This window comes from Canis aureus, chromosome 29, assembly GCF_053574225.1.
Source record: "Canis aureus isolate CA01 chromosome 29, VMU_Caureus_v.1.0, whole genome shotgun sequence".
Lineage (NCBI taxonomy): Eukaryota > Metazoa > Chordata > Mammalia > Carnivora > Canidae > Canis > Canis aureus.
In genome coordinates, this window is record NC_135639.1 from 7,891,535 (window position 1) to 7,914,024 (window position 22,490).

At 50.9% G+C, this 22,490-nt stretch overlaps 1 protein-coding gene across 1 annotated transcript in view; it reads left to right on the forward strand.

Annotated features, from left to right (window-relative positions):
* Positions 1–4,925: 4,925 nt before the first annotated feature.
* CPXM2 (carboxypeptidase X, M14 family member 2) overlaps positions 4,926–22,490 on the forward strand; it is a 130,552-nt gene continuing 112,987 nt past the window's right edge. The window contains exons 1-2 of the mRNA XM_077877309.1: positions 4,926–5,246; positions 14,804–14,902. Coding sequence (XP_077733435.1) covers positions 4,934–5,246; positions 14,804–14,902 — 412 coding nt within the window. The 5' untranslated portion in view covers positions 4,926–4,933. The remainder of the gene's footprint in view (positions 5,247–14,803; positions 14,903–22,490) is intronic.

Consider the following 22,490-nt stretch of genomic DNA (forward strand, 5'->3'; position numbering starts at 1 on the left):
ATGGGGTGCAAATAGACAAAAACCAGCACAAAGTTTAGATGGGGTCATATCTCGTAGTTGTCTAGGACATAGTAGGTGACCAGGAAATGCTGGCTCTCCGGGGCTGGTGAGCAGCCTCTGGCTATCCTGAGTCCAGTGTCTCCCCAAGTGTCCTTGGGCATGGTTTCATAACAGTTTCATAAACAGTGTCTTATGTTTACAAATGGAATATCTGAAGCCAAAGCCAATTTCCCCAGGTCAAAATGAAAATGAAATCACAGAGTAGAGGCAATAGTGATGAAGGGATCTGGGTCGCAGGGGGACCCATGAACTAAGAATAAGGCTTATCAGAAGATGCTGAGTCTACAGAGCATAGGAGTAAGAACAAACATGTTGAAAATTAAATATGAAATGGATAATTATGTAGTAATGAGACTGAGGACATTACAAAGGACGCTGTCATTTAAACCACCACATCTCAACACAGTAATGAACGGGAAAAACCCTCCAGCTTCGTAATTATAATCATAGTTGCCATAACAACTTAGTATCTCTCTCTGTGAGCATCTATCTCAAGACTATATTTTTAGCAGTGACTGTGTCTGAGCATGTATTTTTCTTTATATAGCAGCTAATTTTTCAAATTACTGATCTTAAAAAAAAAAAAACAAACCCACAATTCCATCTTCATTCTCTCTAAGTGTAAAGTCTCCGGGATAATTAGGGAAATGAGCAGGTGTGAAAGTCCGTTATGAAAAATGCTATAAAAGTATTGATGTCTTGACAACATTTGTTTCAACAAAATGTTCTCTGGACCTGTACACTCTATATTGTTCCTTGTCAAGCAGCTTTAACATAAATCTTTGCTGTGTGGCTCATAAATATTTGAAAAATTATTAGCTCTGTAAGGTGTTTGAAGATTATTTGACAAGTGCAGATTTATGTTGTATAACAGAAATTGGCTTAATGGAATCCTGAGTCTCAGGAATGAATGAATGAATGAGTAAATAAACATTGGCTTACCTTGCTTAACAGAAATGCACGTACCAGGTTCCTAACTGAAGCCAACAATGGGTTGACTTTAAAGGTCACCATTTTAAAAACTCAGACAAACCCAGGAGGGATTCTGAGCTGCCATTTTGGTTTCCAAGTGTCTCCCTCCCAGCTGCTACACCCTGCTGGAGGGTTTGGTTTTATAGCGTGGCAAACGTCCAAGAAAAGTTAACACTTTTTACCAAGCTCCACTTAAGACTTTGAGAGATGTGAACAGCCCTTTGTTAGGATCCCAGACTTAAGCTAAATAAACAAATTATTAGTTTGAGAACAAAAAGATCCCAGAAAGAGCCCTCTTTGACGATGCTACAAAAAACCCTTTGCCAAGATTAGGCAAGCAACAAGAATTTATTGAGAAGTTTCTGTTCTTGTACTCCTGTGTTTCTGTGGAGGATGTAAAATTAGCAGATTAGAGTAATTGCTGGTTTATAAAGAGCTTATAGACACTGTGTAAGGGGAAACGAAGAGCATGCCGTATTGCTTGCGGCCATGGGTGAACCAGGAGAGCTCAGTGTGGGTGAGCAGGTGAACCTTAATCCTAGGCGGAGGGATTAGGTGGGATTGGTATAGGACAGCAATATTATAATTTGGTGTCTTAGGGAGAAAACTCAGTAGCTTCTCCGGTGGGGTGGACAGCAAGTCATAGAGGCCAGAGGCAAGGAGGCCTGCTGGGCAGGTGTTCCAACAATCTGGCGCGGGGTTCTGACCAATGGGAACAGTGTTCCCATTGCCAGAGGGAACAGAGGAAGAGGTGAGTTCAAGAATATGTGCCACCAGAAGCACTAGGACTTCCTGGAATGTCAGATGCAGTAGAAGGTAAACCATAAATGGGACCAAGTCTTGATCTGGGGACCTGAAGATGAGCAGAGGCTCCGGGGCCGATGGCTGGGTTGATAAGCAGGATGATACTTGGGGATGAAGAGAATGAGTGAGCTTGGCCATCCTGCCTTCTTAAACTTCATTGAATGCTGGCTGTGCCCAGCTCATTTTCAGGCGAGCAGCCCCAGAGGGAGGGAATTGGAGGGAGACAAAGGCAGCTCCAGAAACTGTGCAGGAGGTTGTGATGTGTTGGGAGAATTGGCGTCGATGCAATCAATTCTCGTTCTCTTTGTTCTGCTTGCTTTAATTATGTGTCTCTTGGTGGAAAACAAACAAGCAAGCCATTCAAGGGAGAAGAGAGATTAGTGGGATTTGTTTCCAGATTTTAGGGATGTGTTGAGCCTCACGTTTGAGTGGGGGCATTCTCTAAACGTTTACCAGACACTGCAGAGAACGTGTGTTATTTTATTTGCCTACAAGATGCCAGAAAAGTGAAATGTTTTCAGGACTTATGTGTTTGGGGTTACCAGGATTCATACTGCCCAACTTTAATGATTGGACAAAGGTTAGTCTTGACTGTCTTAGTTTGCTATGTGTCCTCGGGTGAGTCTGGGCTTCAGTTTCCTCCTCTGTAAAATGGGAGAGAGAAGGTCAGTCTCAAGTTTTCCCTGTATCAGAATGATTTGAGGAGCTTCTTAGACATGCCCATGATCAATCCCACCTCTCAAAAAGTTCTGTGAGTCTGGGGTGGAGCCTGGGCATCTGCATGTTTAGCAAGCCCTGGGGGCTCCGACGGAGTTGGTGCAGGGTGCCACCCTGTCTGGGTGGGCTCCAGGTCCCTTCTGGTGAGGATTCTAGGCAATCCTCATGCTTGGGCTTCATATAGCTAGCTGCAACTTCTGAGTGCATCACTTGTTGCTGTTTTGCCACTGAAGCCCTGATTTGTTGTCTGGAGGGTCTGGCTTCAGATTAAAGAGCTCCATATGAGTGAGCCCTGGGGATATATCAGGGGTGAGCATGGGCCAGGATACACAGGGGCTCATGAACCGGGCCCAACCAGGCCTATGTGGAGAGTGGTGGGAGGGAAGGGGGCCCTCCTCCTCTGTCACTCTGGAGACCTCTGCTGGCTCTGGATTCCGGAATTTTCAGCAGATGTGGGGCCTGTTGATAGTCAGGTGCAAGGCTTCCTGGCCCTTAGAGACAGGGCAGGGTCCTGCCTCAGCCTGTAGCCTCCTATTCTCACTCTGGCCATTCTCTTTGGTCTGTGGCCTGGGACCCCAGAAGACCTGTGTTAAAGGATGGTCTAGTTAGTCGGCCTGTGTGGGGACAATGAGAGAAAATGAGGTGGCAAATGGAGAGGCCAGTGGCGGAGGATGGCAGCTGCCTGGCCCAAGCACTGCCCACTGTGTAGGCTCATAAGTGAGACACCAGGGAAGTGCGGAGGCCTTGCCCGGATGCCCAGATTCAGCTCAGTGGTATCCTAGGATGTCTGGTCCCAAGGGGCTGGGAAGGTGCTAGCTCAGTCCATCCCTGGGGTAGACAGAAGGCCCCTAAAGACCTCCCTAGCTGAATCCTCGGGACCTGTGAGTAGGATACATGGCAAAAATGAATTGTACAGATGTGACTGAAGTCGATATTTTAAGAGGGGATTATCCTGGATGACCTGGGTGGGCCCATCTAATCACAGGGGCTCTGCCGCCAACTGGAAGGAGGGAAGATGTAGATGGGGGAGGTCAGAGAGATTTGAAGCCATGGATGTGGAGGGGGTACTCAGTGTGCCAGTGCTGGCTCTGAGGTGTCAGGCCCACATAAAAGGACCAGAGAGAAGCTGCTAGAGCTCCTCATGGAAAGTGTGAGAAGGAATGCAGGCAGGCAGGGGCAGTCAAGACTGGCGGTGCTGACGGCCAGCAAGTACTGACCGCTTCCGCCTGGTGGAACTGAACTGCACCCCATGTGAACCTGAAAGCAGGTTCTTCTCCAGACGCTCCACGGGGGAGTGCAGCCTGCTGATTTTAGTCTAGCGACCCAGCTCACACGTCTAACCTGCAGAGCTGTTAACATAACAAATACGGGTTGTTCTAAGCCTCTGAATTTGCAGTGGTTTGTAACAGCAGCGGTAGGAAAGCCCTGCAGGCTTCCATTCTCCAGTCCCAGTCCGAAGGACCAAAACAAAGTGGTCCAAGGACAGAAGCACTTTCTCAGAAGAAGTTAGCAAGCTCCCTGCCAACTAGAAGACCCCCCCCCCCCGCCCCCGCCCCTGCCCCTGGGCAAACCCTACTCCTTGGACCAACCAAATGTCCTCTGTGACTTTCAGGATGGCAGCCCTGGGGTAACTCCGCTTTCTGCTTTCTCCGTCTTGTCCCACAGAGGCCCTGTCTCAGGAGCTGGGGCCCTCCAGGGTCACGGAAACTTGACTACCCCGGACTCTGGGGACTCGCGGGGCCCCAGGAATTCCTTATTCACAGTTCGTGAAATAGGATCATGGTCAAGCTGAGCGAAAAACGGTTGTACGGCCTAGTGGAGAGCCGGTGCCCGGTGTGGGGCCAGGGACGAGAAGGGGTCGGGAGAGCTGGAAGCGAGGCTTGGGCCACCAACTCGCTCGGGGACGCGGGGCCATCCTTTGAGCTGGCGGGGCCGCGCGCGTCCCACCTGCGAGCCCGCCCGAGCTTCCTCCTGGGCGGAAACCCCTTGGAGACTGTGGGGACGCAGGCGGCCAGCGGGCAGCTCCCCGGCCGGCGTCGGGGCGGCGGGACGGGGCAGGCTTGGGGCCGGCGGGGCGGGGACCGGGCCGACACCTGCCGCCCGCGGGCCTCGGGGTCAGCGCGCGGGGAGGGCAGGCGGGAGGGCGGGGCCGGCCCCCTGCGCCCGCCCCCGGCCCGGCCCAGCCCGGCCCAGCCCGGCCCAGCCCAGCCCCGCGGGCCGGCCACACGCGCCCCGGCCGCCGCCTCCCGCGCCCCGCGCCCCGCGCCCCGCGCTGCCCTCCGGCCCTCCGGCCCCCGCCCCCGCCCCGCCGCCCGCGCCCGCCGCCCGCCCGGCGCTCCCGGCGCCCGTGACCCTGCCCGGGGCGCGGGGCGGAGCGGGTATGGCCCGCCGGGGGGCCGCCGCGCTGGCCCTGGCCCTGGCCCTCGCGCCGCTGGCGGTGGTCCTGGCCGCGCTGCGCGCCCAGGGCGCGGCCCTGCAGGCCCCGGACCCCCACGCGCAGGAGACCTGGAGCCGCGAGCCCTACTACGCGCGCCGGGAGCCGCGGCCCGAGCCCTTCCCGCCGCCGCTGCCCGCGGGGACCGGGGCCGGGGGGCGGGAGCCAAGCCCGGCCGAGCCCAGGCCGCCCCAGAAGGCGACCAAGCCCAAGAAGGCGCCCGGGACCGACAGGTTGGCTCCGCAGACGCCGCCGCCAGGTAAGGAACTGGGCGCGCGGGGCCCGAGGGGTGCCCGTGGCCGTGCGCCTGCCCCTGCGGCGGCTCCCGGGCCGCTGTGTCGGGGACCCCGGAGCCCGCGACCCCCCGTGACCCCCCGCGACCCCCCGCCCCGCGCCCCGGGGCTGGGAGCCCGCGCACGCGGAGGGACCGAACCTCCCGGACGGCCTGGGCCCCGCAGGTGGAGGCGGATCCGCGCGGCCGGAGCGGCACGGACCGGGCTGGGCAAGGCGCTTTCTGCCCGACGCCCCTTAAAGCCTTCCCGCAGGGCGTTTGCTTGGGAGTGAGTGTAGGGTCTGGCCTCGTGAAGGGCTGGCCTGCTTTGGCACAGAGGCCTCCTGGGGGAGAGCTCAGCAGGGAGCCTTTCCCGAGCAGGCGCCCCTCTCCGCCTCTCCGCTCCCTCCCGCTTCCTGGGGTCCCCCCCCCTGGGCCCCGACGGCACAGCCCCTGGCGGGGAGGCTCCAGCGCCCGTGGGGAGGGCGCTGCAGATGGAGGGGAAGCCCGCGGCCTGGCAGCCTGCAGCGCCAGCCTCCCTCCCAGCCGCGCACACCCTCCTCTCATCCATCGCCCCTGCCAGCCCTGTCTTGGCAAATGACTTCCATTCGGTTTCACTCCTTGCAAAGGGGAGCGGGGAGACTTTCTCTTAATTGTTCCAAATGTTCTTTGCTCAAATTGCAGAGGGCTGTGGTCCTAGGATTTCAGGACTGGGGAGCGCGCAGGACTGTGGCCAGATTCCCCGGCCTCCTAAATGGCCTTCCTTGAAAGGAGATCCATGCTGGTGGCACCATTACGGGCTCCTGGCGCGCAGGGAGGGATTGCTTTTGTTTGGTTCAACTCTTGAGAAAGTCAGCAGGAGGCAGCGTGGGGCGGGGGGGAGGTGGGGACACAGGACTCCTGAGGGTGTGCACCCAGCTCAGCAGCCGCTCTGCGCATGTGTGGAGGTGGGGGGCGACCTGCCAGGCTTCGCTGGGTGAGCAGCTTGCGGATGGGCAGGCAGTTCTGTGAGTTGTGTAACCTTCAACAGAACCATCCAGAATTTCCCATATCTTCTGGGGAATCATGGGAATTAAGATGTGTCAAACCACAGTGGTTTGATGGCAGAGGGATGAGGAGACAGTCCCGTTTGTAGAGCATCTGCTGTGCCTGTTAGGAGCTCGAGGTACAACTGTCTCATCTACTCCTTTCAGTGGCTCTGAGGGAAGGGTGTTCTTTTTCTTTTACAGATGAGGAACCGTAGGCGCTGACAGTTTAAGTAACTTCGTGTCACTCTCTGGCTTGGGAAATTTGAAAGCCCTTCTGTGCTTCAGGGCCTTTTGTGTTTGGTAGTTTGAGTCAGATTTGCATGTGTTTTTGGTTTTGGTGTCTGCTGTGTGATTAGTGCAGTGCTGGGCCTGGTGGGAGGGAGACACGTATGTCGGGTTCTGGGGCTTGGTGCGGGGAGGGCAGGGGGAAGGTGGAGGGAGCCCCGGACTGAGCCTGGAGACCACGCTTACTACCCAGGTCTGGGGCTCTGCACTCAGCTTCCTGGGACTTGGTGTCTTCACCTTCAAAGGAAGCCTGTACCTGCTACCTCTCTTTGCCTGGTCAGTCACTTTAAAAGCTTTTCCACAAAAGCTTCCAGTGTGTTCGCTGATAGCTGTGCTCCTCCACTCATCTGCAGGTGCTTACCAAGAACCTGTTCAACACCAGGTGCTGGGTGAGGTCCTGGGGCGGAGAGCACGGGTCGTCCTCTGCCCCTGTTACCATGCAGAGGTTGGCGGGGAGGCGGGGGCGGGGGGCTTTGAAAAAGTCATCACAGTGCTGAGGGCTGGGTCACTGAACCCCAAACTGGAAAAAAGTCCTTGGAAATTCCAGAGACTCAGCTTCAAGGCATTCTGGGAGAGCTGCTTCCCCAGGCCTGCCACTCTTTCTCATGACCTGGGTTGGCTTTTAAGAGCCCCCCCCCCCCCCGCCCCAGCTAGGACAAGCAAGGTGGGACAGTTATCCCAGCTTAAAACTCCTGTCCTCCTTTTTCCCCCTGTTTTTGGATGTTTGGCCAGTGGAACCCTCCATCCCTGGACCCTTAAGTGGAGGAGACTGGTTTAAGAATGCCTCCATCTGGGACGCCTTGAGGGGTCATCAGTTGAGTGTCTGCCTTTGGCTCAGGGTGTGATCCCGGGGTCCTGGGATCGAGTCCCACATCGGGCTCCCCACAAGGAGTCTGCTTCTCCCTCTGCCTGTGTCTCTGCCTCTCTTTCTATGTCTCTCATGAATAAATAAATAAAATCTTTTTAAAAAATGTGGAGTGGATATCACATGTTGACATTCTCCTGGAGGTGGCTGGGACAGCTGAATCCTTTGGTTAATTGAGGCCATTGCATTTTTCCATGAGGGGCTGACAGATTCCCAGAGAAACAGAGCTCTGATATGCTCAAGAGAGTGGGATCTTTTTTTAAAATTTTTTATTCATTTATTTATTTTTTTATTTATGATAGCCACAGAGAGAGAGAGAGCGAGGCAGAGACACAGGCAGAGGGAGAAGCAGGCTCCATGCACCGGGAGCCCAACGTGGGATTCGATCCCGGGTCTCCAGGATCGCGCCCTGGGCCAAAGACAGGCGCTAAACCGCTGCGCCACCCAGGGATCCCGATCTTTTTTTTTTTTTTTAAAGATTTTATTTATTTATTCATGAGACACACACACACACACACACACACACAGAGGCAGAGACCTGTATGTGTGTGTGTGTGTAAGTTCTCTGCAGTTTTTTCACATGTACCGATTTCTGTACCACTCTTACCATCAGGATACAGACCTGAGGACCTCTTATTTGTTTACTTATTTATTTTATTTTGAGAGAGAGTGCACTAGAGAGCACAAGCTCAGGTGGGAGCAGAGTGAGAGGGAGTAGCAGACTCCCTGCTGAGCAGGGAGCCTGATGTGGGGCTCTATCCCAGGACCCTAGACCCTAGCAGATGCTCAACCGACTAATCCACCCAGGTGCACCTGAGCACCTCTTTTTTTTTTTTTTTTTTTAGATTAAATGGGACTCACTATTGGACAGTTTCTGAGGTCCTCATTGTGAACATCAGTTAATCCCAAAATTTCAGGACTTGGAGGAAACCACGTGGTCATTGCATGCAGATTCTGGTTCACTGTAGGATTCCAGCACTGGGCTGTCTCATCTCTACTCACATACTTCCACCAATGGGCTCTTCGCACCTCGTTCACTGGATGAACAGTATTGATTGCTAGAGTGTTCTTTTGTCTAGAGACCTGACTACCTGCTTCTTTCTCATTCCATTTATTCAGCTGTTGCTAGCCAAATTCAATAGTTTCTAGGTCTTTGCAGTTGGAATGCTTTGGGATCCAGAGACTGAGTCCCAGGTCCCCACTTTCCGTGATCCCAGCACAAGGAATAATATAGGGACCGCGTTTTTGGCATGTGGGTGGATTTAGGGTGTACTTACCTTGTATGTCATCTCCAAATTGACGAGCTTGGTTTGTAACCATACTTCTGGGAGAGGATAAAATGGAACAGAGAAGTAAACCGTAGTTGATAAAAGTCATTTACCTTTTCCCTCCCAAGTGGCGGTAAGAAACAAACAGGCCAATAAACCAGACCCTAAACTGGTGACCTGAAAACTTTTTTCTTCCCCCTCCATTGGGCCTTGGGTTACTTTGGGGTTCCTGCTTGTTTGTTTGTTGCTCTCTTCGGGGTCTGGTGGGAATGCGCCACTGTTTGGAGTATGGGCACGCCCGCATCACACCCGTGGTCCTGGTCCATAGTCTGGAGCCCGTGGAATGTGCAGAGTGGGCGGCGAGCCACGTTTGTTTGTATGTCTGTGCCCAGAATCAGCGAGTTTGGGTTTTGTACTCTGCAGTGCCCCCGCCGCCGGGGGAAATAACCAAAGGCTTGTTATTTGAGCATATGTGGTTGTAAACAAAGCCCTTTCTGTTGTGTCCTGCAGGCCATTTGCTGGAAAGGGCCTCACTTTTGAGCTTTGCCTGGTCTCTCTTCAGAGTGTCTTGCTGTGTTTGGCCTTTGGATGGAAACATCTTCTCTTGGGCAGAGCTGGAGTGTGAAGATCAGGAGAATGTTTTTGTCAGTCTTCCGCTGTATTTTAAAAGCAATCACAGTGCTCTCAGCACATGTGAACAAATAGCAAAAACTCTTTACATCAGGATATTATATACTCACTAGAAGAATTAAATCCAAAGTGTCCAGATAAACCCCCTACAGAACCCTGAGGGAAAGGACATTTAATAAAAATAGGTTGCTTGAGGGGTGCCTGGGTGGCCCAGTCAATTAGTGTCTACCTTTGGCTCAGGTTGTGGTCCTGGGGTCCTGGGATCGAGTCCCCTGTCAGGCTCCCTGCTCATGCTCACTCTCTCTTTCTCTTTCAAATAAATAAATAAATAAAATCTTAAAAAAAAAATGTTGCTTGATGTGCATCAGCCAGCAGCTTTCTAAGACACCACCTCTCTTTCCAAGATGCTTTCCAAAGTCAACTATTCAGGCTGACATGCCCCTTGCCCATGCCCGTGGTTCCAGAAAACAGGGTCTGTGTGTGGATAATGAAGGGGAGACACTCCCATGGTAGCGGAAGCTGGGCTGGATGCTGTGGTTCTTAAAACTAGCCATCGTGTTCTCTGCGTGTCCCCGGTGTCCATGGCTACCAGATCTCATGGTGGATGGTACCTTCAGGGCCAGGACAAGGGGGGGCCAGGGCCTCCAAGGCTGGAGTGTGGAGGTGAGGTTCTCCTTCAGATATCTCCAGTGGGCCAGGGAGCCTGAGCACTCAGCCTTGGCATCTCCAGCAAGGCCTCTGCCCTCTGTGGCCTTCTGAGGTCCCTGCCACCATAGGTGCCACTCTGGGATCATGAAACCCATGAAATTAGTGTATCTTTGGATGACCAGGGGGGAAGGGCTGGTGTCTTTAACTGGCTGGCATCCAGTTGGCTACGCATCCAGGCATCATAGAATGGTTGAGAGGGGCACAAAACACCTCCCGAATGTTAATTTAAGACTCCAGTGTCCAAGATTTTTATGAAATACTCAATCACACAAAGTACATGTCATCGTTTGGCAGTTTGTTCAGGATTCAGAGAGAGCCGGGACCAAAGTTGGCTCTGCCATTCATGGGCGCGTGTGACTTCTCCAAGCCTTGGATTCTTTGCTGACACGGGAATGATGATAAGCCACGTTTCCAGAGGTGTGACAGGTCAACTTCCAGCCTCCCGCCCTCGGAGACATGGTTCAGGGACACCTTCTACTCAGTTCCCCATAGTCTCCAGCCCGGCTGAGTCCCAGGGGGTCCTGCTCAGCACCCGAATTCCTGGAGTTTCCTTTTCTGGGTCTTTCTCTCTCCACTCTTCATGAAGTCCCCTCCCAGATACACTCCTGCACCTAAGGCTGCATCTCGGGCTATTTCCAGATGGAACCTAAACCGAGACAGGCAAGTGCCAGCGGTGCCCTCCCCAGCACCTGGCACATCCCCAGCTACTGCTCTTAAGTGTGGTGGCTCTAGAAGAGCAAAGGGCTTCTTATTTGGTTGCAAGTCAGGAAGGCATCTGCTGCTGCATGGGACCTGGGAGCGGCTGGCCCTCATGCCCCTGGGCCCTGGTGGAGACCAAGTCTGCACAAAAGGCTGGTCCAGAGAGCACAGGATGGCCAACCAGTTTCCCTGGGAAGACACCGCTGACGGGGGAAGGGGAAAGCTTTTGCTTGATTGGTTGATTGGCTGATTTTGGCCTGGATCTGGAAAAAGTACTTAGAAAACTATACTCGTGCCCCCATCTCCATCCCAGACCTTCAAGGTCACTGATTAATGGAAGCAAGTGTCTCATTCAACCACTCAGCCTGCCTTTCAGGATCTATCCGGTCTCCCGATTCTTGTTTCCATCAGTAGCTTGACTTTCTCAGAACTGCCTAAGACACAGGCTGTCCCTCCCTGTGTCATGGCCCTTCTCCTGCTCACACCCACATGGAGCTCCCATTTCTGGCCACTTCTGCTGAGGCTTTTCCATTCACCTGCGAACTCCTGCTGGCTCCCGTGCCTGAGGATCCCCTGCAGACGTGCATGTGTGGTGCTGCTTTGGAAAGCTGTAATTATTGTCTGGCCTGTGAATCTGCATTCCCGGGGAGCTCCGGAGAACCTGCAGAGTGTTTGGGAGAGGATTTCTTCTCCTGTGGGTTCCTTAGCAAGAGGCAGGAGAGGAGCTTAGGGCCCTGGGCTGAATCCTTCACGAGACAGAGTGCAGATGCTGTTGGGCTGGAATTTCCTGGGGAAAATGCAAATATGCAGCAAAGAATTTTTTCGTTTTCTGGGGGGTTGCTACTGTAAGCTCCTTGTATAAAGAGGGGAAAAAAATAGTTTCCTATCAACCAAGAAGCATGATGTTTATCGCCATAGACCAGAATAGAACATGTGGCCCGCATCGGCACTCCGCTTGCTACTTTTAAGGAATTCAGTTTTGTCACGCAGCCCAGATGGGGTTCTTGATTTCCTTCTCTGTACACTACTTCCACTGTGCTTTCTTCTTTCATCTCTGCAGACCGTATGTTGCTTTTCTCGCTGTAAGAGACGATGGGCCTGGGGAGGGCCCTGCCTCAGAGTCAGCTTCTGGCTCTCCCGCCTCGTGGCTCTGGCACTGACCTCGGGAGGGCCTCCTCTCCCTCCATGCCTCAGTGTCCCCATCTGCAACTCCATGTTCGTAGTGAGCTTCCTGCCCTCACTGGGTGCTTGCCGAGTCCCAGCGTGGTAATGCCCAGGAAGATGCCACCTTGCAGGTTGTGAATCGTGCTCTACGCATGAGCCGTGGGTCTTCAGCAGGTGGAATGGGGCTTTGTGATGGGGGCTTGATGGCAAATCAGTGATGGAAGGACAGACCCTGTCTTTTGTTGGGTGGTTGCTGCAGACCACACACCATCCTAAGCGCTTGACATATATTGTTTGACCCTGCATCACTTCTACCGAGGCAGGTGCTTGTCTTGTTGATGAGCAATGGTGAAGTGGGGCCCCTGAGGACACGCCGAGGTCAGTGCAGTGGCAGGGCTGGGATGGGATCTGCGGGCCCGTGATGAGCTGGAACCACGTCCCCTGTCTCTGCTTGTCTGCCAGCCCCTCTGGGATCCTGTTCCCCACATGTCGGTCCCCCCGGGGAGTCAGACTCCCAGGGCTTTGAAATCTGCCCCTCAGCTGGGCCTTTACTGACTCCCCAGAACTGCTTGGGGACATTTGTGTCACGAGATCCGATGCACGGGAGGTGAGCCTGACGGTGTCACCGGGCCATGCTTTTTGACTCTCACTCCTGTGTTGGGACAGGGGCTCCAGAGAGGTTGCCCTGCGAGAGAGAAGGCTTGCAAACCAATGGCCGACTTCTGGGGAGGATTGGGTTGGAACATTCTTTTCCAGAACTTTGGCTTTTTCCTCATGTATTTTGTAAAACTTTATTCCCCCTTAATATCTTATCTTTCTGCCAAATCAGACTCCACACTCTTAAAGGTTATAACACCAGCTTTTCTGAACAGTCAGGATCTTTACAGAGCCCCAGCCAGGCCCTTTCAGAAGGGACCATCTTTGCCATCTTCGGAGGTCACCGGCCATGACCTTCCATCCCACAGAAGTGGGACAAATGCTGAGGTGACATCAGGCTGATGTCAGATGCTCCTGGGTCCTCTGGGTCAGCTCTCTGCCTCTGGCCTTTCCAAACATTTTTTTTTTGACTTTTTGGACCCGAGGGGGACACTTCCATGAAAAATGAATGATACTCCCAGCAGACACTACCCCAGAACATGATGGAGAGAGCATTAGTCTTGGCTGGACGCAGTGTGGCCTTTGAATTTTTTTGAAGATTTAGGGTTTTCTTGATAAGTATCTTTTTTGGGGGGCAGGGGAAAGACTGTAGAACAGCCTGAAATGATTCATTAATTGGCACACAGTCCACTAGATGTTTTTGGTATTTCAACTTGATTTTTAAAGTCCAAGCTAAGTATCCTTCTCCTGCCCCTCCTCTTATTTTTGTCTGTTTATCATTCAGTGAGTCATTAGTATGTCCATTCACTCATTCATCACAGCTTACACCGGACTCCAGAGACAGAGCAGTAAGCAAAACCAGACATAGTCCCTTCCCTCACGAACAGAGCAACATATGTCATGTGCATGCGATGCTGCTGCCCAGCACAGGTGTGTGAGACCTGCAGTGGGGGCTGCTGGTACCCCACCCAGGCCCTTGCCTGCAGGTATACCCATGTCCCAGCCACTGGGGTCTTGACTGTGATGGCTCATGGCTGATCCCTTCTCTGGAATATTGCCCCTGGAAGCTTGGTTCTCACTCCCCAGTTGGTCCATCTGTAGCACAGAGGCTAAGCAGCAGTGGGAAAGGTGGCTTCTTGTCTCCAAGTGGAGACAATGCTGTGTGTAATTTCTGTTGAAGAGGTCCCCATGGGATCAAGCTGAGTCAGCCTCTGGCTGAGAAGGAAGACAGCCTTATTTATCTCCTTCCTCTGCCCTATCCTGCTTCTCCCTCCCCTTTCCTTTTAGAGCCCTCCTCCAATATACCCCATGCCACTGAACCCCTGCATCAAGCTCTGCTTAGAGGCAACTCGCCCCAAGACAGATGCTGTCAGAGCCCATCAAAGGAGGCATTGATTTAGCTGGGGAGTTCAGGAAAGCCAAAAGAGGAGATGCCAGAACTGAGATTTGAAAGATTAGCAGGAGTTAATTAGACAGAGGTGAATGCAAGGGTGCTCCAGGAGGAGGAACAGCATGTGCACTGAAGGCTGTGAAGAGGCCAGTGTTTCAGAAGTAGAGGGAGCTCAGTGTGAGAGGAAGCTGAAGAGGCCAGGGCCATGGGCAGGTAGCCTTTCTAGGCCCTAGTAAGGATCTCTCCAATTGGTGGGGGCATCCTCACCCCTCACTCCCACCCCCAGGTACCCAGCCAGGACCCTTGGAGAGAATTGGAAAGTGGAACCCAGCATGGTGGGAAATGCTAGCTCTGGGGTCAGAAGTCCAGATGGCCAGGTCCTTTTTATCAATTAGGTGTGTTATCACTTTCTGGGCCCCAGAGTAGGTCAAAGTACTGCCACAGGGTATTTTTGCAGTCTTAGAACACCAAAGACCTGCACAGATACATTGTCTTTATGAGTAGTTCTTTCTTTTTTTTTTTTTTTTTAAAAATCAACTTTACTTAATTTCAATTAAATAATATATCGTGTATTGTTAGTTTGAGAGGTAGAGTTCAGTGATTCATCCCAGCATTCATTGTATCACATGCCCTCCTAATGCCCATCACCCAGTTACCCCCTCCCCTCTCCCTCCAGTGACCCTCAGTTTGTTTCCTATGGTTAAGAGTCTCTTACGGTTTGTCTTCCTCTTTGAAGGGTTTATTTCCCCGGGTGTTGGGCATAACACACTTCATCTCCTAAAACCTCCAGCACCTCATGGTCCAGGGTGCCGTCCCTGGGGACAGGGGATGCAGGAGACGATTGAGCTCTCACCGTCTTGGGAGGACTCTGACATATGTGGAAGTAAAAGCATTTCTCTCCTTCTTTTTAGGTAAAAATAGCAACAGAAAAGGCGTGAGAACCAAGAGCTCCGAGAAAGCTGCCAGCGATGATCACGGCATTCCGGTGGCCCATGACGATGTCAGAGAGGGTGAGTGAGGCTCTGCAGAGAACCTCCTGCTGGTTCTATCACCGGCCCAGGGAGGGCAGAGGCCCCTGGTGCAGCTGGCAGCTATAGATCCCCCTGGGGCTGCCTCTCAAGCCTCTTCTTTGACATTATCGTTCCTGGGTGAGAACATTCTGAGCTGCTTGCTCCCCTGCAGTGCATGGTAACCCACAGCCACCTTTTCTGCACTGGCTCACCTGAAGTCATTTCTGAATCTCCTGGGACCTTAGGTTGCCTTCCTGGCCCTTCTCCCACTCAGCCCCAAAACAATCTCATTTCCTTTCTTGTGGGGCCTCATAGCTGCCCATGTCCATGGGGTGTACATTTCTTATCTCCCAACCAGACCCAGAGGCCTCTGGAGTCAGAGAGCCAGTCTTCTGTTTACAAACCACATAATGCTAGTCTTGGGATCTTACTCTCTCATATAAATATTAGTGTTTAAATTACTTACCTCAGGATGGTGGAAGCCATTAGTTCTAGATGCCTACCTAGGCCAACTCTGGCCCACTTGCAATAGCTCTTACTATGACTGACTATTAGCATTACTGTTACTGTATCTGTATTACCTTAAGCTCTGGTATCCAGGATCGCACTTCTGCTAATGCTGATAGCGAGCCTTTCTTAAGTGCTTCCGTTCTCAGAAGCTTAAGGCTAAGATCCTGGGCCTTATATTTGATACCTCCCAATGCTTCCCTGGGTGTGGTGGACATTATTGGTGTCATCATCACCGTTATCCACATTTTATGGATATAGAGGGTGAGATTTGGTGGTATGTGCCACGTGCCTAAGGCTATGCGAACAGAGGCAGAACAGGGGTTTGAACCCAAGATTTTCTGGTTCTAGACTTTCCGCCCAGCAGCACAGCTGCTTTAATAAACACAGCATTTCACAAATTTGCATGTACGGGAGGCAGGGTCCGTTGTCAGCTGCTATGTGAGGCTGTATAACGTGTCACAGAGTCGATTGTCATAAGGGAATTATGTGTTCCCTTAGGCATGATGTAGTGGTCAGGGGCTATGTTTCTTTTCTTTTCTTTTCTTTTCTTTTCTTTTCTTTTCTTTTCTTTTCTTTTCTTTTCTTTTCTTTTCTTTTCTTTCTTTCTTTCTTTCTTTCTTTCTTTCTTTCTTTCTTTCTTTCTTTCTTTTAAATGATTTTATTCATTTATTCATGAGAGACATAGAGAGGGAGGCAGAGACATAGGCAGGGGGAGAAGCAGGCTCCCTGTGGGGAACCTGATGTGGGACTTGATCCCAGGACCCCGGGATCATGGCCTGAGCAGAAGGCAGACTCTCAACCACTGAGCCACCCAGTGCCCCCCGGGGGTGGGGAGGTCTGTGTTTCTAACCGAAAACTGGCCATCAAAGAAATCATATGAATGACCAACAGTACATCCTAAAATAAAAAGAGAAACTCAACGACCGTGAACTTCTACAACCACTTACCAAATGAGCATTATATTCCATCTTAAAGCGGGCAGGCATGTACTATACCCATTGCCATCAGGAGGACCCAGCATATTGGGGAAGAGTGTGTGTTGAGGACACGTGTGATGCGGGGCTGTGCTTCTGCTTGTTCAGCCTGGTGAACCCTGCTGACCTTTGGGGTCTCGATGGAATGGGTAGTGATAAGACTTTCACCTCGGGTGGGCCTTGGGCATGGCTTTTGTTCCCTTGTCCAGGCAAGCTGATCAAAACACCAGCTGTTCCTTTAGGATCACAAATGCCACAGGGTACCGCAGCTTCCAGTGCTGGGCTGCCCTCTCTGTGCACTTGCTGTCATCCTATCTGGACCTCAGAGTCTTTTACTATCTTGTTAATTTTTAAGTGCTTTAAATAACAAATATTTTGTCTAGGTCTTTTTTTTTTTTTTTTTTTTGGTTTAGCACAGGGGTTGGTTTGAATTATTTTAGTTATTCATTACCAGAATTGGAAGTCATTCAAATTTGGGGAGGCATTTTCAAAAATATTTTTTAAGGCCCATTTCTTTACACACACACACACACACACACACACACACACACACACACACACCAGCCCACTTAGAATTGCTCCCCTGGCCTCAGAGTTCTGTCTGAATGGGCTGGGGTCCCTGGTCTCCAGGGCAGCCACCGGGGCTCTGATTCACTGAGTGCGCTACAAGTGACTTTGGTCTATGAAACTCCTTTACATTTCTCCTCCATTAAAACAAAATTGAGGAATTAGGCATCACCTGGGAGGGGAGAGAAGCTGTGTGTGGGGGGCGTGACAGGCAATAGGGATGGGAGAGAATAGGACTTCAGCCATGGAGGTGGTGTGCATGGAGGCAGGTAGCAAGCAGTCAGGAACACCTAATGAAGGGGTGTTCATTAGGCAGGGGTGCCTGGGGGGTGGTGCGGGGTGGCATGGGGCCTCAGAGGTACAACCGGGCACTCTCAGCCTCCATTCTGTCTCTGCTCAGGTCTCCCTGGGGGAACCTGCTGGAGAGGCAGCAGAATGAAGGGGTTGGGTAGCAGGTGGAATGGATGTCACCTGCATTGTGTCCGAGGTGGCGGGTCAAGCAGATGTCACCTAAGTCATGTGCGAGGTAGCAGATGGAATAGACGTAACCTATAGGGTGTGCAAAGTGGCAGATGGAGGAGATGTTACTCACTTCATTTTCAAGGTAGTGGGTAATACAGATACTAGCCACCAGCTGGTTATGTGAGCGGATGACACCAAGGGCTTGTGCCAGACGCAGACTCTCCCCTTAGGAGCTTTTGCTTTGAGGGAGAGAACATGTACATGGGCTGAGAAGCGTGTCAGCTCCGGCGAGCATCCAAAATGCATCTTGGAGATTGTCCTAAAATAATTGGTGCAGCTGGCTGAATTATTGCTCTAGTGCTTCAGCTTTCCTTGGGTCTGCCCCTTGGCCGTGTGACTTTTTCAGTTCCCTTCATAAGACATGAGAGCCCCCTGACTTTGGGCCGGTCCGTGTGCCTCGCTGAGTCCCGTGGAATAAGGTGGAGTGCCGGGGTGCCCGTTCTGAGCTGAGGGCTTCAGAGGATTTGCTGGTTTCTCTTTGCTTCTCAGTTCTGGCCTCTGCCTCCTTTTTGTCCCCCAGCCAGATGGGCTTGTTTCTCACACCATGTCCTGTCCTGAAACACATGGCTCACGTGTTTTTCTCCAAAGGGAACTGGACAAGCATCTAAGTCGGTGATTGAGAGAACAGCTTTGGATCAGGCTCTACCCTCACTGCCGGTGCAAGTCTGGGCAAGTCCCTAATGTCTCTATGACTCAGTTTCCTCCTCAGTAGAGTGGGGGACGAGATCCCGTTATTCTGAAGGTTCGTTAGTGTCCGAAGGGCACAGCACACACAGCACACAGCACGCTCTCAGCGAGCATTAACTATGGCTTTTATTTGCCATCTGGGATTTTTTTTTTTTTTTTGGTGCCTCAGTTATAGGAGTTGGCAGACATTTTAAAAGGATCAGATCGTAAATATATGGTTTATTGGCCAAGAAGCAAAATTGAGGATATTATGTCATTACTTAAATAACCATTTAAAACGTAACCATTAAAAAATACCAAACCATTCTTATTTCTTGGGCCTTACAGACGCAGGTGGTGGCCTGGATGTAGCCATGACAGGGCCTGAGGCTTGCCAAGCTCTGCCTTAGAACTTCAGTTTTCTGAGATGCTGCCTCCAGGAAGACTGCCCTGATCACCTGTCTTTCATTTTCCTACATCTCCTCCTCAGGGTCCCGGTCCCTTCCTTTCTCACATCCTAGTGATTCCTATGGCAGCCCTTCTCGTCTGTGAGGATATGAGGACTCAGAGCTTGGCCTGCTCTGATGCTTCTCGGGATACACCCAGGGCCGTCGTAGCACATGACAAGAATGTCAGACTCTTTCACTGAACACCTGCCCTGTGCTGGAACTGGTGCTCTGTATGCTCAGGTGGATTCTTCGCGGCCCGGAGGAGCAGGGCTAGCCTCCGTAGGAAATGCTCTTTGATCTGTAGGAGAGGAACGTGATTTCCCACCATCATGGAGATAGAGTGGTTTTCCCAAAGTGATGCACGTTGGTGAACGGGATCTCCCTCATGCCTGGGCTGGGTGAGATTTGAGGCCTCAACCAGGTATCATGTTTGGGGATTGACTACTTCGTGTGTGCGTGTGTGTGTGACACTTGAGAGTTTTTCATTGTAGCAGAGACAGTATGGTTTCTCATCCAAGCCCTTGTTGTGAGCCTTTCCCCAGGGTTGCCTGGCTGGGCGCCTCTCTGGGGCTCAGCTCTGGGCTCCCCCAGACGCCTGGCACTGCTGCAGAGGGCAGGGGAGGGAGTCCAGCGTCCTGATTCTGGAGGAGGAGTGGCCGGCATGGTCCTGGCTGCCCTAGCAGATGTGATGATACACAAGCCACATCTGTATTGCAGACCTCTTTGGAAGTGAGAGTGGAGGCAAGGGGCCAGAATCGGGATGGGATCACATCCCTCTTGGACACAGCTCGCTTGAGGAGCCTGATGGATGTGGGGCCTTGGGATACAAAGGGCTCCTCTGGGCCTTGCTAGCTCCTCTACTTTCACTGTCTCAAATGTGCCACAAAGGTTATTCTTCAGTCTCTAAGGCGAAACATGTCTCATAAGGATTTCCTAGCCTTCCCATGCAACAGGGAGATATATATTTTGTTCCTCCAATGGTTTCATGGCAGGGCCTTCACTGGGTTCGATTAGGGGTCCTGGGCTCACTGCCACCCGCAGTGGGCTGTAACCCGAGTGTCTGTTAATGCCAGGTGGGCTGTGTGGCGAGCCTGGGGCCGCAGGCTGCAGAAGCCTTGGCTTGGAACCTGGGCCACAGTGGACCTGCCGGCGTTCAAATACCTCCCAGGTAAGGGGCCAGGGGCCAGGGCTCTGATGTGCTTGGGAGCACCCATGGGCTCCACTCATTTCTGTCACCCAGCTGAGCCCAGGCTTGGTTCTGGTTGACCAACAGTCACATTTGTCCATACACAGAGCAGAAATTCTAGTGGCGACTTCTTTGAGTCCATGCAATGAAGGCCAGCACACATGCTGCTGCTTCTTTTTGTGTGTGTGTGTATTTTTTATTGGAGTTTGATTTGCCAGCATATAGCATAACACCCAGTGCTCATCCCGTACAATGCCCCCCTCAGTGCCCGTCACCCAGTCACCCCATCCCCCTGCGTGCTACTTGTCATTCTGGGGACCTTGTTCCTGTGACAGTCTGCCTGTCCTCTTTCTGTCTTCTCCATCCTTCTGTGATGAGCTCCTCTTCTGGAATTCCCGGTCGCTGACTCAGGATGGACTTAGCAGAAAACCGAATTTGCCCTGAGATACCCTAAAATTTAAAAAACAAAATGAGAAACTTAACTCACTTAACGTGGAAGTTGTTCTAAAATAGATTTATTTCCTGGCTTATGAAACACTTTGACTATGAAAGTAGTGGATGCTCCTTGTAGAAAATTTGGAAGATAAGTGAAAACAAAGGAGGCACTAAAGCAAATCCATAGTGTTATCTGCCAGGGATAACAACAGTCAACATTTGGAGTCTGTCTCTCCCATCTTGTCTCTGTGTGTGTATGTCCGTGGTGTCTATGTGTGTGTCTGTGTGTGTCCGTGTGTGTCTCTGTGTGTCTCCATGTGTGTCTGCGTGCATGCATCAGCAACACAACTACAGGTATGTATGTAGGTGACACACACACTTTCTATAAAATTGAACTAGTCTTGTTTCGTAATCTTCTCTTCTCACTTAATGTGCTACTGTTCTGTTCTTATGTCATCAGATATTCTTTCATGACGTGATGTGAAGTGCTTTTCCATTTTATGATGGAGTCACAGCTGTTCCTCTCAGGTTGTGAAGATTTCTGTCCCCCTCTTCTGTCTGTGTCTTTGCTTACCCACTCCCTGAGGTCATGTTTCTTAGAGGAGGAACTGCATGGAGTCATCACTGCCCTCTCAGAAGGTTCATGCCAACATTTACAGTCTTTTGTCCCTTTTCTTCTCATGTATGTGTGTGTGCGTTGTTTTGTAAGAGCTCTTTATAGGTGAAGGAAAGACAAGGGACCCTCTTTATGCACTGCAGTGTACTGAGTGGAGCGCAAAGCCCACTCTCTGTTTGTTAGCTGTGTGGTCTTGGGTGTGTTATTTAACTTCTGTGTGCCTTAATTTTCTCAAATACAAAATGGGGGTACTAATTAGACATACCCATAATGATGGGGATAAATACCTACTAAGATAACTTGAATAAAGCACTTACAACAGTGACTGACAAATAGGTTCTGTTGTGTGAATTTCATCTTGGTCATTCATTTGGGCACTTGACACATTTTTTTAAAGGCCTCTAACAGGGCAGGAACACAGAATGATCTATTCCTTGAAAGGTCGAAAGAATGAGACAGGAAATTCATTTGAACTAGGCATTTCCCATCAAAGACGTTCTTTGATAAATCTACTTTCTTTCATGGTTATTGATCTGATTTTCTAATTTTGTTTTTTTAGATTTTAATTATTTATTCATGAGAGACACAGAGCAGCAGAGACACAGGCAGAGGGAGAAGCAGGCTCCCTATGGGGAGCCCAATGCTGGACTTGATCCCAGGAGCCCGGAATCATGCCCTGAGCCGAAGGCAGATGCTCAACCACTGAGCCACCCAGGCGTCCAGATTTTCTATTCTTTTAGTTAATTTGGATAAGGTTGAGTTCGAAGACATGGTCACTCTGTTGATGTATCTTCTTTTTGCAATTTATGTACTTATTTTTTGTTACTTTGTCAGCTGCCATTTTTAGGTGTTTTAGAGAAGTTTTTAGATTTGGGGGTTTAGAAAAAAATGGAGGGAGAGTACAGAGACTTCCTATATATCTCTGCTCCTACTCTGGGTTCCATTATTATCAACATCTTTGCATCAGTGTGATACCTTTGTTACAAGTGATGGGAATATTGGTACATTCTTAGTAACTTGAAGTCCATAGCATGCATGAGAGCTTGCTGTTTGTGTTGTTATGTTCTGTGGGTTTTGACAAATGTATAATAACACGTAGCTACCCTAACAGTACCATACAGAACAGCTTCACTACCCTAGAAGTCCCTGGTGCCCTACCTACTAATTTCTGTTTCCCTTCCCTGAACCTCTGGCCACCACAGATCTTTTTACCGTCTTCAAAATTTTGCCTTTTCCACGATTTCATAAAATTAGAATCATATAGCATCTAGCTTTCTCATTTCTTTCATAGTCATATATGCATTTAAAGTTCCTCCATGTCTTTTCGTGGCTTGACAGCTCATTTCTTTATATCACTGAATAATATTCCATTGTCTGGCTATACCACATACATTTGTTCATCCACTCATCCATGCAGGGACATCTTGGTTGCTTCCAAGTTTCAGCAATTATGAATAAAGCTGCCATAAATATTCATGGGCAGGTTTTTGTGTGCCCATGCTTTCAACCCATTTGGGCAAATACCAGGGAGCACAATGACTGGATCATATGGCAAGATCATATTTTAAGTTTTATAAGAAACTGTCTCTTTTATAGTACCCCCACTAGCCTCCCCCAACCCCCCTCCAAAAAAACTGGAGTTACTATTTGTTCCTTTTTTTGT